General features: G+C 39.2%; 1 protein-coding gene across 1 annotated transcript in view; it reads left to right on the top strand.

Moving 5' to 3' along the window:
* Positions 1-14,271, top strand: part of ADCYAP1R1 (adenylate cyclase activating polypeptide 1 (pituitary) receptor type I) — a 111,593-nt gene extending 97,322 nt beyond the window's left edge. Inside the window, exons 13-15 of the mRNA XM_009333313.1 lie at positions 8,917-9,046; positions 9,257-9,298; positions 14,083-14,271. Of these exons, the coding sequence (XP_009331588.1) occupies positions 8,917-9,046; positions 9,257-9,298; positions 14,083-14,271 (361 nt within the window). The remainder of the gene's footprint in view (positions 1-8,916; positions 9,047-9,256; positions 9,299-14,082) is intronic.
* The last annotated feature ends 4,888 nt before the right edge of the window (positions 14,272-19,159 follow it).

Below are 19,159 nucleotides of genomic sequence, written 5' to 3'. Positions count from 1 at the left end.
GATGGTCTTCAGCCACATCATACATCACTCATTTAATCCTGGGAATGTTTAACTTTTTCTTTCCCCTTCCACCCTAGCACCCTCCCTCTTCCTCCCAGATGCAGCTGCAGTCCATGCACAGGACACATGCGGTGAGAGTCAGCTTGTTTGCCTTTAGCTGTCTAAAGTCTCGTATTTAATCTAAGCAGTCTAGTCGTCGTCTATAGTCAAACTGAGAGACCAGGGCACCTCCGTAAGACAATGCATCCCATATGTCTTGGACACCTCTGTTACACAGGTCAGCTCAGCCTCTGGAAGTGCCTGTTTCTTTCCATGATTGACTGAGTTAAAGGTGATAGTTCAGTTTAAATTTGTCTTAGATTCATATAGTTAGATGTGACCAACTCCATTCTGTGTGTGCCTACAGAGATCTGAGGATCCTGCTCTAATTAATGTAATGTTTTGATATCCATAATCTCATTTATATTAATTTTCTCTTATTTAGCTATTTTTTCATCCTTCCCATTTCTTTCTGGTTCCTGCCTCCTCTGTCTCTTATCTCTTTCTCCCTTTCCTTCCATCAATGTTTCTATCTTGAGAATAAATAAGTAAATAAATAAATATTTTTTTCTTTTAAAAAGTGGAGGGGAAAAAAAAGGAAGAAAACTATCAATTCTGTATTCTAAAGATTTTGGGTCACTTTACAATATCTAACATCAGAGAGATGATTTTACCTAAGTTAGATAGGATGGCATAAAAAATTCTTACAGCACTAAAATATTAATGTTTTCCTAAGAAATGCTAGCAAAAATTTTCCATCACAAGCCCATGTTTAAAGGTCCCCCCATTGGGTGGGGAGCAGTAGTTAATTCTTAGATACTATCTTCAAAATCAAGTCTGTCCTTTTTGATAATTCTAGCAAATATCAAGAGCTGTCACGTTAGTTCTACCCACCAGAAAAACCTATGATGAAAATCAATCCTTACCAAATAAAACAGGGCATAGGCAGTAAAGGAAACAGGGGGCGATATTTTTTTCCAGATTACCACAGCAACATTAAGCATGTCATTGAAGAACCCAATCCCTTACAACACCCCATGACTGAGAGTTTTCAAAGTGATTATTGATTTTTAGATGTTTCATTTTCAAGTTATGTACTTTAAAATGCCGTCATAAGCACTGCTTTTCAACACACGCTGAGCAGCCCTCTTGTGGTAAAATTGGTCTGATAAAATGTGTTTCAGATCAGGTGATCAAAAAATGTGCGAGACACTCAAAATCCATAGCCACTTCTGAAAGTCTCAGCTATAGTAAAAAGGAACTATCTCTAAAAAGGCCCTCTTTGGTTTTGATCAGCTTTAGCTGACAATTAATGCACAACTCAGCCCTGTGAAGAGCAGAGGTGGTGCAAAATTTTATCACAAAGGTGATACTGTAAAAGGAACCGTAATTTTCATTTACTTCCTTAGCATCATCCAAGAAATGACATTCATTTTGCAAGTTAAAACATGTTTACTATTTCTATTTGCTGCACGTGTGCATGCCATGATAATGTATTCTTTCCAGTTCTTATGCTATAATCTTTAATAACAACACAGCTGTCAGGTTTTGATTACCCCAAAGGAAACAAAACAAAACAAAACAAAAATCTAGTAAAGGGGATTGGCTTAAAGGAGTTCACAGGAGGAAGAAATTTCACCTGTTTTCAATTCATTCTATTTAACTGTTCGGCTTATAAACTGCATCTTCCATCTATGGCTAGGTGAACACAAATCATAGACCGTGCATATTAGCAGAGCAACAGAAACAGAGTTTGATTTGTTTGAATAAAGTTGGATGTCTGCCTTGTACGCTATTGCTTTAAAAAATCATCATATTATCTTCTATAGTCAACGGAGATTTAGTCAGGGTAGTCAGTGGTGTTTGGTGTGCTGTTCATCCCATCCTAAAGTGTAAAATAGGTCAGATATACCCTGACCAATAAATGTGTATTTCTTTCTTGACTCTGTTGATTCTCAAGGGAACAAGGATGTCCAGTTTACTTAGACTTCTATACTGTAAATATCCAACCTTCCCTGAGGTGAATCCCACCAAAACAACCATGTGTTGAAAACAAAACAAAAAAAAAATCTCCCCTTGAAAGTCGACAAGAAATTATTATTTTCAGTTCTCATGTTTTTCAGCCTACCAGAACAGATACAAACACCCTACCCCTCAGATCCCTCAAAATGCCCTCCCATGTTGTTTCAGATTACCCTTCTTGACAGCTGATTTGAATAAGCCTCTCTCTAGCTAGTTGTAAATGTAAACATCCCATTCTCTATAGCAGCTCTTTCTAGAATACAACACGTAGAGATCGTGGTCCTGGCCTGTAGCATATGTGCTTGCCGCTTTTATGACCACACCCATCTTAGTGTGTGTGTGACAAAAAACAAGCAGTACCTCTGAATTGCCAGTCTCACATGCAGTTTCCGTACTGAACTCCCCTCCCCAGGCACCAAGGAATCTGGACGAAAAAGTGCTTTGGTGTCCCTACTAGTACTCTTCACTAAAAAGAAGGGATCCACACTACCTTGGGTACTTACACATGAAAATGAGGAACATCTGATCCAACTTCATCTTAGATTAATCTCCATCCTACAAGTTTATGTTACTATTTAATTGTTCTCCACAAGCGTGCAGTCAACTTTCATTTAATATATTGTTCTGTTACCCTCTGTACAATACCAGACTGCAAAGGTCATCAGTATTTTGGATGTGTAACGCTGCCCACCTGCCTCCAGGTTGTCCAATCTTTGGTTTGTCTGTGAATCAACACATCACAATTGCATTTTAATTTTTTTATTTATTTTTGCTTCAGTCAAGCAGCTGGTTTGTGCTGTAATGTCATTCTGTCATGTCCGCTTTCCATCTTTGTGACGTGTCTCATGAAATATGTTGAAAGTGACCTACCTTGGCCTGTTCACAATATGCTGAAAAAAATGCTAATCTTGTCATATTTAGCAGCTGCGTTCAGAAATGCTACTGTAAGCCTAAGAGGGCTAACCAGCACTCTTGCAAGATGTCAGAACTATCAACCATTACCCTGTAAGTGTACGCAATCCTGTGACATTAATGTGTTTGTATGACGCATGTTGCAAGTAAATGAATGGATATTAGCAGAGGGGTAGTAACCAGAAAGCAAGCATCCATTTAGTTCTTGTTGCATGTAGAATTTTTTGTGGTTGTTCTGTGCTTTTGCTGATGCACCACGATCAAGGATTTTAAGGTTATTTTTTAAAAAAATTGTAATTATCACTGATGCTATTTATGGTTTTGCATAGTGTCTATATAGAAACTATTAATAGTTACTCTTTATTATACAGCAAAGAGGTGAGCGCTGGTCATACTGAGAGTAAATGTTTCACCTGAAAGTTTGTTATAACAACAGGGGCAGGGCAGGATTGAGTAAATCAGACTCTCAGCTGGTGTAAAACAACTTATGTCCATTGAACTGAGTGAAGTTGTGTACAGCCAGGAGTGAGAAAAGGCTAAGGTTAACCTAATATCAAAATATTATGTGTCTAGTCAGAAGCCTTTGTCAAAGATTTGCCTATGGAGAGTGAGGCATCTAGAAAAGTGAATAAATGCCATTTAGTCTAGAGACCTGAATCAATAATTTTCTCGTAGTGCACCTCACTCTCAGTTATTTGTACAAGAAGCCCACAGGATTCGTTCAGGAGGTGTACTTTTCAGAGATCTATTATACAATATTTTTCCTGATGAACTTTCCCCTGAATTTCACAGCAGTCTTATAAGTGCAAATCAACACTCTCAGAGATGTCCTGCCACACAGACCCAACAGTCCAACATTTTGCTGAAGAATACTTAGTAGTTGTCTTTGACACAATTAAGGAAAAAAGGTTGTTTTGTAACTTATAGCTGCATATTTTGTTATGTTTGTTAGCTAGAAAAAACCATTTAAAACATAAAAATAAAATTTCTCTGTGATTTTAAATCTCCTCAAGGTATTTAAGAAATAGAGCAATGAAGATGCTCAAAAGCTTCAGTCAACAGACTGACATTGTGCAAAAGCAGATAGAAGAAATAGAGAATAGAAGAACAGTCAGCAGGTCCATATTCCACGTTGAGAGAAGCTTGACGTCTAAGAACAGTTAGGTACAACTAGGACCTACATTTAGGAGGAGATAGTTTGAAATATGAAGTTCGCCACTTAATCTACAACCTGATGCAGCATAGACTTCATGTTGGGCCTTTGCAGAGAAACAAATTTCACATTAAGTAAGTGCAGTGTTTCAGAAAGATGGCAGACTGACAACTCTCTAAGGTGAAATCCTCTACCTAGTCAATGGCAAGAAGAGTTCAGCCTAAACAGGAGCACGGAAAAACTCTGTACACTTCCAACATAATTAAACCTTTTTTTGTGTGTTAAAATATGAAAGTATCAGTAAGCTTCCACTGCTTTTCAAGTCCTTAGTCTGAAGATGTGATTTCTACATGGGAAAATTAAAAAGCTGTAGTCAATTACTGTGTTTAGGTGTTACCTCAGGTCTTTGAAAGTGATCCTACAGACCCAGTTAAGCTTTTGGAAAAGACAAGTATCTGTCAGGGAGATTTCTGAGGTTCCTGAAAGTCATGTTAACTGTATTTAGCATCCTCTTGATAAAATAGATACTTTGGTTTATTAAACATGAGCTATATTAAGCATTTCATCACTAATGACATCCTGTATCTTCATGGTTTGCTCTTTATCCTTCTATTTAAAATATTGTCATGACTATTTTTTGTACATATTCATCACTGAGTTACAGCCAAAGAGATGGGATTCCTCTAATCTAAACTTACAAGCCTACAGTGCAGCAATTTATATGACAAACTCACTCCAGATTCACTTTGTAGTCAATGGAGAGACTTAGGATGTGATAAAACCTTCCTTAGGGACAAATGATTCGTCCCTGTGCAGAAGTGCCTGTTACTCTTCATTGACAATAAAGGAAATGTAGGTGTGGAATTAATTTAACTAAACATAGATGTCATTGTTGCAGATATAACTTTAAGCTAGTCGATATCTACATCAACAGATGTATTCAGTACATACCCATGGGGTTTACAACAGGAGTCCCCTCTTCTTAAAGAGGCATCTATAACAGGCAAGAACTATGCCTTAAAAGTGCATTTTTCTCTGCATCGACTTTAGAGACATTATGTTAATAATTTGGATATCGATATCTACAGTGTGTATGTCCAAACCTCGGTGAGATGAATGTTGTTCTACATGACTACCACAGACCTTGATGTCTTCACTGCAAAAGTTTATATTTGATCAATTTAATTTCACTTAAGTCTCAGCATTTAAACTGAACAATTCTCTTACTTGGAAGAGGCAGGACTAAATAGCAAAAAAACAGCTACGTAGTCTTTCTTCAAAGGCTATGGTTTGAAGATCTTTTGCTTCTTTTGACAGTCTGTGATATTTTGTCTCAAAAAAGTCGGGTGGTGAGAACCTCTAAGACCAAGGCAACAAACTCTTCGCCAGAGCAAAAGTTATTCTGTATTTTATCTTTACCTTAATAGCACACAGTATCATCTGTGAAATCTTCTGTAAGTTATAATGGCTTTTTTGAGCTACACAACATTGCAATTAGTCCAACAGAAGCAGCTACAGTCCCAACAGAAATGGCACAAGACACATCTTCAGTGCAGTGGAGATAGGTGGAACTGATGGGAGAGTAAGCTCTAAGCTACAGTTTTCACCTCTCTCTCAGAGACAGAAAAAAGAATTCCTTACACAATTGCTTCTGGAGCTTCAGGTCCCTTGATGTAGAGGAACCATGTTTTCTGATGGCCTCCTTCATTCATTCCAAATGGCATCATCACTTATCTAGCTCAGCAAGCAGTTCTTACAGTTGTATCTGCAGGTTCCAAATCTAGAGATATATCTTTGTTGCATCCCATTCACAGAAGTTGGAAGAACCTATTTAGACCATTTAGAACACATTGGTCCTTGTTCTCTATTGCACAGTTGCTCAAAATAGTTTTGTTTTTTTTTTTAATCTGATGTACAGTTTCTGTGTTTGTTTAGATCACAGTATTAATTTGACTTCTAGAAACCCATTTCAAAATGTGGAATAGGAACATACTGGAACATTCAGTAGAAATCACTGGAAGTTCTACTCAGCAATGCAATGTGATGCGTATTTTCATTTCCAATTCACGTTATGTCCTATGTAATATCCATAGACACTTCACCAGTCTCCTTAATGAGTGTGGGTGTGCAATGGAAAAATAAAGACATGGTTCCTTCAGATACTGCTCAAAGTTAGGCAACCTTTTTACTTTCTGTTCCCTTTACTATAAAGATGTCTTTCCATAATTCAATAGAGAAGTGAGGAAAAACAGAGGACACCACTACCTGCATCTTTTTGTACTAACACTTTATGGAAAGGCCACATTCATAGCCATGCTATTGGAGAAAATCTTATGTTTAAACTGTTTTTAAGGAAAATAACAGCTGAAAAATAGAATGTCAGCCTCAATCAAAACTGAAATACAATTTGCTTTTTTATAAAGTAACCTTAAGACATTCCTCTACCTGTTGGAATGTAAACAAGGTTTTTGCTAGGCCTTTTGGAGAACATCTCTCTTCTAAACAACCAGTTTAAGCCCAGCTGAGTGATTATTGTCCTCAGAACTTTGGGATCCATCCCCTGAGTTTCTTTGGCTGTTACACTCCTGAGAATTTCACTGTATTCTTTAACATCTTCATTTCACCATTGCACATAAACTTACACGTCTCACAGGTGCTACTTTAAGTCTTCTTTCTTCCTAACGCTCTTGAAAAAACACAATTCATCATCATCCACAGTCATTAGTAATCTCTCAAGTTTTTCCTAAAATCTTCTTTTCCTCTTTATAGATCTTAATCATCTATAAACTTCAGAATATATTACTTCTTATATTTCATGTATTTTCTTCCTGACTTTTATGAAAATATTGAAGACAGTGTCTCAAATAAGTTGATGATGACATTATATTTCAATATCCTACAAACTAATTGTATGATTAATCAGATAATTAATGCCAGAAAACTGACAATAGAAAAAGTCTTCCTCCGCATCTTTCCCAAAATTAATCTCCTATGACTGCGGTGAGATACAACATACTAATAGACAATTCTAATCTGACTTTTAAATCAAAATAACATTTATCCTTTTGTTGTTGTTGTCATTAATTCTGAGTATAAAGGGTAACAGATTTTGAGAGATGATACTTCTTTGTCCAGTTTACTGCCTTAATTTGATTTTTTTTTTTAATTCCATGTCTAGTTTAATACACTTACGTTCTTTACATCTGTTTTTGTTTATGGAGATAGTATTATTCTACAATCTTTTCCACAATGTTTCTGTTCCTCTTCATTAATCTGATTACATGTGCATAGAGAAAAAGGACGAGCAGGGACCTTGAAAGGTCTTTTAGTCCATTACACTGGGTCACTCCTGTATTGCTTACTTTTTCTAGGGATCATCGAAGTTGGATACTCTGTATTCTCTTCATCAACCTGTTCCAAGGTTGTTCCTCTCCTGTTAAAAAACTTTTGGTCAATGTCTAACTTGATAATTCACAAGAACTGCGTCCTCTGGTTTGTGGGGTCTTTCACCAAGACTTGAGATTTGGTGTGCATCAGACTAATGAAGCATGTGTGTTTAGTACAATCTCAAGGCAAGGGTTGTGACGTGTTTATCACCGTTAGTGCACAAAGTATGACTGAGGGACACCAGCAATGAACTGATGTCCCATTTCCAGTTTAGTATTGGATATAACAGCATATGTTCATGGAGATGTAGTAATTAAGTCGTCGCTTTCAGTAAGACAAACACTTCATTTTGGGGATATTGTTGAGCATGTATTAGCAAATTCAAATGTGTCTGCAATATGCCATATAGATACAAGCACAGTGAACAATTGAATTTGAAAAAGTATGCAGCTCTTCCAAAAATCTTTATGGCTTTTTAGCTTCTTTTGTCCTCCATCTACCTCCTTAACTTACCTGAAGGAAATCAATCATATTTTTTCCCCTTTGAAAATGTCCTGGAGGTTACTTTAGACCACTTTGTAATAAAGTACTTGCCTTATTTTCAGATCAACGTTTGCTTACTCTTGGGTCTTTTTTGCTGCTCAGTCAGCAAATGACACTGACCAAAACTGATGCATAAGTCTTGGCTGGACCCCTGTTTTGGGGGAATTTTATCCATACTCAGTTAAGTGCTTACAGGTACACACATTCATTTTCAGCTCTTTTGTTTTTACCTACTGAGTTTGATTTCTCTCTAAAACTTCTTTATTCTGATGCAATGGAAATTAGTTACACCATGGAATTACACTTAGGTTTTCAACAGTATAAATGAGACCAAAATCAAGACCTTGAGGAATAGTCATGAGTATAAGAACATACAGGGGTTTTTTAACTTTATTTGTATTGCTGTTTTGGAATTTTTTGCTACACAGAAATAAATTCACACACACACACACACACAAAAAGTGATTTCAAACATTCCACTGGGATTAAGCAATTGGGTGAGAGGTTTATTATTGTGTTATGATAGCAGTCTGAATCCCTTAGCAAGATTACCCTCCTCATGTTTGGCACAGTAGAAAAAATCCCTGCTTATAATAATGCAAATTAAAATAACAGTACAGAGTATTAAGCATTACTAATGTGCTATTATTGTAGCAGTGTGAAGAACTGGGAGCAAACTACAGCGTGTGTGAAATCACTGTTTGGGAACAAATGGGAATGTTGTATATTTGTTTGTATAATTATACAGTGTATGTATTTCCCAAAAGGGAGGCAAAAAAATATTTTGTTTTCTTCTTTAATTAAAGCATAAGTTGTTTATTACAAGGCTGCATTAAAGTTCTTTCACTCTATTATAACAGGAGACTGGCTCGCTCTACACTACTGCTTATCCCCTTGTTTGGAATTCACTACACGGTGTTTGCTTTTTCTCCTGAAAATGTCAGTAAGCGGGAGAGACTAGTGTTTGAATTGGGACTGGGATCTTTCCAGGTGATTATATAGTGAATTCTGCTTTTGTTAAAAAGAAATCTCTGTTCATTATAACTACTTTGCATGCACAGTTCTCAGACTGTGTGTTTATTTATGTATATGTTTTATATACTAGGATTTTGGTTTTGTTTGTTTGTTTTAACTCCAGCTATTTTCTAGCATTTACTGAAGGAGTTGAATTACATTTTTTTTTCTCTCCCATTTACCTAGGGTTTTGTTGTTGCTGTTCTCTATTGTTTCTTGAATGGGGAGGTAAGACTTTTAATATTTAACCTCCTCCACCCACCATCCCCATCCCATTTCCTTGTGGGAGTAACTACTATTCTAATCCTTCACTGTAACTCATCATCTACCATATTCCCTAATACCTTAGGCTGAATCTCACATTGTCTCAGCAAAAGAAAGAGGATGTGTGATGTCTTTATTAAACCAAAACTTTGGCCTTGCCAGAGATGATGGCTCAGATTGATGCTCCCCTAACAGAGGTAGGGACTGTACTGGGCTCTTTGGTTATGTCATCCCAGGTGCAGAACTTTGCGCTTGTCTTTGTTAGACTTCATAAAGTTCTTGCTAGCTCACTCTTCCAGCCTGTTCAGTTCTCTCTGTAAAGTGGCTTTCCCTTCTGACATGTCCACCTCACCACCCAGATTGGTGTCATCAGCAAACTTGGTGAGGGTGTTTTCAATCCCACCATCCAGATCATTTATGAAGATGTTGAAGAGTGTGAAGTCCAGTATCAACCCCTGGAAGACCCCATTAATGACAGGCTTCCAGCCTGAGTAAAAAACATTGTTCACCACCCTCTGAGTGTGGCCTGTTAGCCAACTTTCTACCCATCTTGCAGACCACCCACCCAATCTATATCTTGCCAGTTTGCCTAGGAAAAGGCTGTGGGAAAGTGCCAAATGCTTTGCTGATGTCCAGGTAAACAACATCCACTGCTCTTCCCATGTCAACAGAAAATATTATTTTGTTGTAGAAGATGATCAGGTTAATCTGGCATGATTTGCCTTTGGTAAATCCTTCCATAACTCACCTCCATACACTCAAATTTCTGTTTTACACAAAGTGCAACTCCATCTCCTCTTCTTCCCTTCCTATATTCCCAAAAGTGTTTGTAGCCATCCGTTGTGGTCTTTCAGTCATGTGAGTTTTCCCACCAAGTTTCTGTGTTTTCTATAATATCATAACTCTCTGACTGGGCATGGAGCTCCAGTTTCTCCTATTCGCTGCCCAGACTACACGCATTGGTATACAGAAACTTGAGGTGACTGGACTTAGGGTTCTTGCCTTTGGAGAGGGTTGGGGGAGCATTCCTCAATGCTCTGGAATAACCTGCTGCTTATGAATATGCAGATGTCACAGCTTTGGACACTACCCCCCAAGTTCATTAGTTTAAAGCACAATTCACTAAGTCAGCCAATCTGCTAGAGAAGATCCTCCTGCTTCTTCTAGGTAGGTGTATCCCATCTCTTCCCAATAGGCTGTATTCATTGAAGAATGTCCTATGACTGTAGAAAACAAAACCCTGGCAATGACATCAGTCCCAAAGCCAGGTATAGGTCTGCATGATGCATTGACTTCTGCCTGCACCCCTATCTCTGACTGGCAAGAGAGAGGAGAAGATCACTTGGGTATCTGTCCCTTTCACTTGCACATCCAGGGCTCTGAAATCCTGCCTGATCTTGCCCAGGCTTTGCTTTACCATGTCATTGGTGCCCACATGGAAAAGAAGTAGGAGATAGTAGCTTGTGCTTTTAACTAGCTGTTGCAATCTCTCTGTGACATCCTGGATCTTGGCTCCTCGCAAGCAGCAAACTTCATTTGACTGTATATCAGGCCGACAGATGGGTGCCTCCGTGCCTCTCAGCAGAGAGTCACCCACTACTAGCACTCGTTGCTTCCTTTTGCAGCTTTTACTATGTGCTGCTGGTATAGTTTATCCCTGTGAATATTGCTCATTGGTTTTGTCTGCTGACAAGTCTCAGTAACTGTTGCTGGATGGTACGTAAGAAGAAGGGGAGTGAAGTGATAACCTGTTCCCACGGGGTCACCAGAGACCATGGCACCTCCTTCTCCAAGGTGCTGTCTGTTCTCTGTTGAAGCTCTTTGTCTGGTAGTCATTGGAGGTCAGTGCCACAGGGCCCTAATATTTCTTCTTGCAAAGTCTCAAATAGTACTCTATTTCTTGTTCACCCTCCCTAACACAGCATAGCCTGCTAACTTCCTCCTGCAGCTCCTCCACCTGCTGCCTGAATGACTCCACCAGAACCCACCTTGAGCAGGTGGAGCTTCTCACCCTCTTCCACCCAGGAGGCGGGTTCAGTCTTTCCATCCCTCTACCTGGACAGCAGCTTCCCTGATAGCAAGCTCTGTCTGGGCGGCTGCATCCATTCTTCCCAGGCTAGCCTGGCTAGGTAGCTGATTCCTGTCTGCTGCAGAGCGCAGCTCTTGCCTGGTTTCTACCACCATGCTTCCAAAAACCTCAAAGCACTGCCTAATAAACCATTCTAATTTCCTGGAGACCTCAAGCTGTCTGGTAGGCTTGCACAGCCACCAGATAGCTCGGGTGACCATCAGGGCTGCAGCCTAAGCCTGCAGGTGAGCAGAGCAGGCAGCAGCCCAACAACTGGCAGAGTGCACAGCTCTTCCTGCGTGAACTGTCGCACAAACTGCTGATGCCGCTCCCAACAGATGCCGTGCCCTGTTGCTGATGCTGCTCCCAGCAGATCCTGTGTCCTGTTTGCACTCCTGGTCAGGTGCTTCCCAGGAGCTGGTTATATGCGGCTTCCCACGGTTTGGCCTGGCCATGGGACAGCTGGCACCACTCAACTGTTGCCCTCTCCTCTCGTGAGACCTGACTCCTGCTGGCCGGTCACTCCACACACACAGCCCATGAGTGTCAGGTGCCCAGAAACCCCCTCAGACATGCCCTGGGTACCTTGCAAGCCTCACACTCCTCTCAGCACATGGCAACAGCTGCTGCTGTTAGCGTCAGCTTCCCACGTTTGTTTTTTTTCTGATTCACGTGTTCTGATCTGCAAATTGAAATTCCCCTGCCTTTGTTTATCAGACTGAATACCTGAGGTAATTGTTTTCTGAATTCATGGAAAAAGACTCCTTCCTTAAGGCTGCCTTAAGAGGAATATATACAGTTCATCCGTTCTCTCCTCCACTGATATACATCTATTGCGCAGTCCAACAGGAGAAGACTTCTCCTAAAATCACCTTCGTTTTTTCTTTTGAAGGAGGCTGAGACCATTTATTTCCACCAGTTTTAGTGCAGTAGGTGTTCTATGCTTGTTCACATACAGCGTGCAATAGCTGGTCTCTAGTACAAAAGGTCTCCGACTCCCTGATGCAAGTGATTCCTTCTCAGATAACCATAACAATCTCTTCAAGTTCATTAAACAATCTTATAGGTCATCTTTGCTTATGGGCTTTGTCAAGATGACTGTTAAAGGACTCATAGGTAAATGTTAAAGCATTATTCGTGGCTCAGTCCCATGTAGCTCAGAAGGTGAATTCTGGATCATGCCTTGCTGGAATTAGTGGCTGCATTCATACTTCACTAACTGGCGTTACAGGCTATCCACCTCTCCAACCTAAAACTGCTGTTTCATCTATTATATTCCATAAGTGCTAAAAGAATAGCCAGAAGTTCTTGCCTAAAACTAATATGGAGATAAGCACCTTCCAAGATAACATGCACAGTGTGTCAGATATCCTGTAACCCCCTGGAGGGTGGGGGGGCTGTTCTTAGCCAAACTAACACAACCAGATTAATTAAAACCATTTTACCTCTCAAGACATTAGAGAATGACTTATGCTTCCACTAAATTACTTAGGGTAAGAAAGGGTTCACCTTTGGTATATTACACTGTTACAGATGCAAGCACTATTTTCTTTTTACAGAGTTAATACACCTCCACACTCTATCTAATCTATACCTATCTATGCTCTAACCAAAACAGAAATTTAGCGGTACTAGAAGGAGAGTGTAAGTTTTCCAATTGGACTTTTCCTCCCTGTAGTTAATGTCCATACAGTTGAAGCACTTGTTTAGCATTTTGGTATATGCTGATCCAATTTGAAAACTGTACTGGTCTAGGAAAATCCAGCAATGACTGTTAAAGACAAGAATACCTTTGACACAGCAGCTTATTGGAGACTGGAAAAATATGTTGAGAAAATATCTCTACATATTTCCTTGTTCTTATGCTACTTCATTCAGAAATACACTACAGGCTACTGTCAGGAATGGGTAAAAGACTGAGTAAATGTTTGTCTGAGCTAGTATGATCTTATATTAAATCCTTACTATCTTATGTATATATGTACACACATGCACACCTAGCAAGGTTGCCAGGAAATTGGTGATGAATGAAAAGTAGAAAAGCTATAGAATATTTGCTTACTTTCTAATTGGACTTCTGACCATGGATTGTTTTACTGTTGGTGATTTACTGTGGGTGCCCACAAAAAAAAGCTCAAGGGAAAGGAGACTGTCATAGATGTATATGAATCTAAGAGCTGTCATCTGCTTAGAGGCGATCTGAAAGCAGGAGGCAAAGTTTTCAGTAGACATGTATCCATTGATGGCAGGTGAGCGACACGCTGCCTTTGTGGACAGGTTATTTCATTATTGCTTAGTACCTTTTGGTTGCTGGTTTCTTTGACTCCTTGGTATGCATTTGGTACTGGCCATTGATGAGAACAGGATATTTTTTCCAAGAAGCTAGCTAAAGAACCATGTTGGAGTTAGTGTTGAACAGGTCTTCTATGCACCTTTGGGATGATCCTAAATTATCTGAAGTCAGAGACACAGAACCCAGGCTGTTATTCCCACTGCATGCCTGGACCTCTTTCAGACGTGGAGATGTTACTTCAGATTTTGCTGAAGTGAGGAGTTTAATAATAGTCTTAAAAATTGTTCTGTCAAATTGTGGGGGTTTTTTCTAAACTTAATAATTTGTCAGCATGTCCTCGAGCGGCTAAGTACATAAAAAATGACCTTTTGAAGTTTCTCCCTAAAGGTGCAATCAGAAATAAAGAGAAAATGGAGGAGCTGGAAAGTCAACCGGTATTTTGCTGTGGATTTCAAACATCGTCATCCTTCTCTAGCGAGCAGCGGAGTGAACGGGGGGACACAACTCTCCATTCTGAGCAAGAGCAGCTCTCAGATTCGGATGTCCAGCATAAATGCGGAGAACCTAGCGACATGAGCAGCTAAGGAAAACAAATCAATCAACAAGCAAACCAAAAACCATCCCTTTAAAAAGAAAAAAAAAAATCATAGTTTTGGTGGTGGTGTAGGTCTCCTTTCTTTCCTTTCCTTTCCTTTCCGTTCCTTTCCTTTCCTTTCCTTTTTCCTTTCCTTTCCTTTCCTCTTTCCTTTCCTTTCCTTTCCCTTCCTTTCCTTTCCTTTCCTCTTTCCTTTCCTTTCCTTTCCTTGCCTTTCCTTTCCTTTCCTTTCCCTTCCTTTCCTTTCCTTTCCTTGCCTTTCCTTTCCTTTCCTTTCCGTTCCTTTCCTTTCCTTTCCTGTCCTTTCCTTTCCTTTCCTTTCCCTTCCTTTCCTTTCCTTTCCTCTTTCCTTTCCTTTCCTTTCCTTCCCTTCCCTTCCCTTCCCTTTCCCTTCCCTTTCCCTTTCCCTTTCCTTGTCCTTTCCTTTCCCTTTCCCTTTCCCTTCCTCTCCTCTCCTTCCCAACGTTTCCTTGATGTTTGTGGAGGTTGAAAAAGCAAAGGAAATGTGTATATATACATCTTTTTAACGATCACTGTAAATACCCAACTGTATTCAAGGCCGTTAATGGAAAAATGTTTAAAAGAGAAACAACAGGCCAAGCCCACCCGCTCAATGATTTACATTTCAGAGCATCTGCAAGTAATCCGTTGTCAGTCAGAAGTAACAAGTGATTGCTGTGCAGTTGTGATCCTTGGTTGCCAAACTGTTACTAATCTGTGAATGACTATTGTTATTTTTCAAATTGGTTTCCATTTTGGTTTGCATTTGCCTTTTTTTTTTTTTTCCTAGTCAAACATATCTTAGCCTGTCCCTGTCTTTTGGCATGTGAATTTCTGCAGTGTTTCTCTTTTGAGTCTTAGGATGGAGCTAATATTCTTGGGTTAACCAAACCAGCCAATTCAGGAAGAACTCCAGAAAATTAAGTTCACAGCTGGATTTAGTCAGATGTTCCCAGTGGACTTAAAGAAACTGCTGTGCCAATGTGAAGCTGCATAGCTACCATCCATCAGTGGGGGACTGCAGGCAAGAGAGATGGGATCAGCTGTCTTTTTCTGTACCCAGGGTCACTTCTGAGAATGCTTTATGTTCTAGCTAAGCTGTGAATTTTCTAAAAGGGCCATGCAGTTGAGATATATCTATATTTTTAGCATTGACTGATTGACTGATAGATTGATTGATTGGATTCTTTGAATAATAAAAATAACTGTCCCCTCCCTCCCACCTTAAGAGCAAAAGTCCATTCCAGGATGGCCTTTCCCTCCAGGTAACCTTGAACCCTCTGCATCCATGTGCAAACATGGCATGTGCTGGGGTAGTGCTGTCACACAGAGTGTGGTGCCTTTGCAACCTGGTTGACTTCTGTGTGTTGAGTCATCCCTGCCAGAGCAAGAGGCACAAGAGGGATCTGGCATGATCATCTTGGAAGGTAAAAGTCATCTGCTTTTGGTGAGCAACTAAACTGAACAATAAGATGGTATGGAAGGAAAAGATAAAGACTTTGGATGACTTCCCACACCTGGCAGTTTTCTCTCTCTTTGGATATTCTGTTTGTTTAACCACCAATGGTCTTACCGCTTTTCTTTGAGAGGAACTAAAATGCTCTTTCAACTTTTGCCTTGTAGTTAAAGCCACGACTGGTACATATCTACTTCAATCAAATGTCAATGATGTCAATTCTTAAAAGTCTTTATACAGTGCATAAAGGCTTTGAGGACCGTCCTAGCACTCACTTCATTTTGGATTTATGAACTTATATATATATATAAAACTATATATATATATGTGCGTGTATATGTATGCATATATCGAAAAAAAACAAAAATGAAAATGACATTTTAAATGTGAAGTTTTGAACTGAAACTAATAGTAACCAGGAAATTCAAAATTCAGGCTTGTTCTTTGGTGTTAGTTGACATGATCATGAACTAAAAAAGAAAGAGAAAGACTCAGAATTTTAGTGTCAGCTGAGTGTGAGCTTTTAATTTCACTGGTTTTTGTTAGTTTAGGTAAAAAAAGTTTTAATGTCATTTTAAGCATAGGTTTTTAAAAGTAATGCTAGTTTCCTTATTTTTAAAAGGAGAAAAAAAGGTCTCAGAAAGTTGTGAAAGAAATATTAATTATAATACTTAACACTTATATAGTGCTTTATGGGACATAACCTGCTCTCAGTTGTAGCAGTGTAAATGAATGTAAACATAATTTGAAACAGATGGAAATGTTGAGATTGACTTCATATTTGTACAGGATCATGCTCTTATGAGATGCTTACACCCCTTTCAGGTGAAATCTATCCTTGCACAGAGGGCCAGCAAAAAGGTTTAAATCACTTGCGTTACACTCCAGTATCTTAAGTGGTAGTTAGATGATCCAGACACCGTTTTTTCAAGTTTTCAGCACTGGTTTGCTGCTCCGAGAGCAGAATTTGTCCCCCTCTACCAGACTCTCTGCAAAAGTCATTGAAGTGTCTTTAACTGATAGATTGGAGCTTCCTCTCATTAGATGCTGCTAAAAGCTATTTTAGAAAGTTTCCCAAGGAACCATGCGCTTTGGAGGCCAGAAAGACATGGCAGATGGGGAAAATCGGATCTATCAGGTAAATGCATACTTAGACATTTTTTAAATGAGACTATCTAATGTTAGATGAACAGAAAACATTTAGTTTTGTATTTTCTGTAGTATGGGCTTTCACAAGGTATTATATTGACAATACTGTAAGTATTATTTAAAAAAATCAAAAAGTATATTTTGCATGAATGGCTAGTAGCCAATATTCAAGCATTAATAAATTAGAACTTTTGAGAAAAAGGTGTTGAATAACTGCCTCTAGCTGGAGACTTTTTGCCATGTTTCAGTCCAGAGCAAGAAGGTGTTTGGATTTTTTTTTTTTTTTTTTTTTTGAGGCTTTTTCTAGGCTTGCTTTTGGATTCTATTGTTTTCCTGGCTGTCCTACAATGCTCTGCAATTTGAGTTGGTGGATCTCAGTCCAGTGCCTCGTGGGCAAATGTCCACATCACCAAAACCACCCTCCAATCATGCACACTGGAGACCAGGTCCTCAGCTAAATTAAAATCAGTACAGAAAACTGTTGTTAGTGTGAGAACAAAGCCACTTCACTTTGGCTTGGGATTTGGCCTCAGCACATTACTATTACTATTATTTTTTGGTGGTATCAGCAAGAGAGGCCGAGGACTGAATAGTCATGGAAATTTGGACTTGCCCCTTAAATTCCTAGAGCCAATGCTCAGGAGCAAGACAAATCGGAGGGCAGTGGAGGGGAAATTTCTGCTGTTGCAGTCCCTGTGTTTCTTGTTCAGTGAACAAATTGAAGTCTTCAGTACCTTTCACCAGCACTGGATTTACTAGAAGAAATGGTATCTCTTGACATATTTAATATACAATGTATTATACAAGCAACCCCCTTCTACTGTAATTTTTTTTATTGGCAGTGTTGATGCACTTGTAAATGTGGCTTTCCTTAGTCACTTGAACTTTCTCAGTGTTACTGGAAAGATCATAATTCAGGTGTACGTAGTTATCTAAACCAGACTCTGATGCCATCGCACAAATTAGGTCTCAAGAAGTCTTTATGTTGAATGTAAGCTGAAGATGCTGGACATCCATGGCCACCATTCACAATGGCTGTCATTTCTATTTGTTTCAGGATGGAAGAAACCAACAGGTCGTTTGCTTCCAAGCGTGTGTAAATATCAATTGCGTGTAACAGTGCTTTGTTTGATTTTTCACTGTGAAATATATTTTGCAGCTAGAAAGGCTATGTTATTAAAAACAATACATAATTAAAAGAAAAACAAGTGTGCAGTGCTCCTTGAGCCATTTTTTCTACCATGTCCATAATGTATTTCTTGTCTAATTTTCTTATTTTGCTTTTGTAAATATACAAAAAGTTTATGTGCTGCAGCTTTTGTGACTATTTACTGTATCTAACCACTGTTTGATTATTGACTTTTTGTTGTGGAGTGCTGGTACTAGAGGACAATTAACATCCCAAGATGAAAACTACAACCTATATTTCAAAGGACAAGGCTTGTTTCATTGCTGCATGGTGACCTCACCTCCTTTTACCTTCATCTACATTTAGTATACCTGAAACTCAGAGCCCAGGTAATGAAATTTAAATGTTTAGTTGTGGGAGTTTTACTTCATAGAGGAAAAACACCCAAGTTCCTCTGCCTCATTTAAGTATTTGTATTTGAAAACCAGGTGTTAAAGTGGGGTGGTGAGGGAAGGGAAGGAGCTGAAGGGCAGGTGAGTACAGAATGAAATGCAAAAAAGCTGCAGTTTGGAAGTCAAATTCAGACACTCTATTTGGTGTCTAGCTCCTCCTTTTCAGCAGCTTCCATCATTGCAGTTAAAGAACTGTGTCTTTCAATTACAAGGCTAAATAACAACCAGAAGTGGGCAGGAACTGACCGTGCTGATAATTTGAGATTACCTTTGCAAAGATGACTCTCCATAGACTCTCTTCGTTGTCAATGACAAGTGTGCGATACCTTCCAGAAGGGAATGCAGAACAGTTCATAGAATCATAGAATCAACAGCCCACGTTGGAAGGGACCTCAAACAATCATCTGGTCCAACGTATCATGAGAAAGGGAGCCTAGATGAGAATATTTAGCACCCTGACCAATCACATCTTGAAAACCTCCAGTGATGGGGACTCTACCACATCCCTGGGGAGGTTGTTCCAGTGAATGATTGTTCTCACTGTAAAAATTTCTTTCTTATATCGAGGTGAAACCTCTCCTGGTGCAACTTGTACCTGTTCCCCTTGTCTTCTCCATGTGGGTCCTTGTGAAGAGACAGCCTCCATCCTCTTTGTAGCCACCCTTTTAGTACTGGAATACTGT

This window comes from Pygoscelis adeliae, unplaced genomic scaffold (genome assembly GCF_000699105.1).
Source record: "Pygoscelis adeliae isolate BGI_AS28 unplaced genomic scaffold, ASM69910v1 Scaffold88, whole genome shotgun sequence".
NCBI classification, from domain to species: domain Eukaryota; kingdom Metazoa; phylum Chordata; class Aves; order Sphenisciformes; family Spheniscidae; genus Pygoscelis; species Pygoscelis adeliae.
The sequence above is the reverse complement of the archived record's forward strand: the minus strand, read 5'-3'. Positions and strand labels throughout refer to the sequence as shown.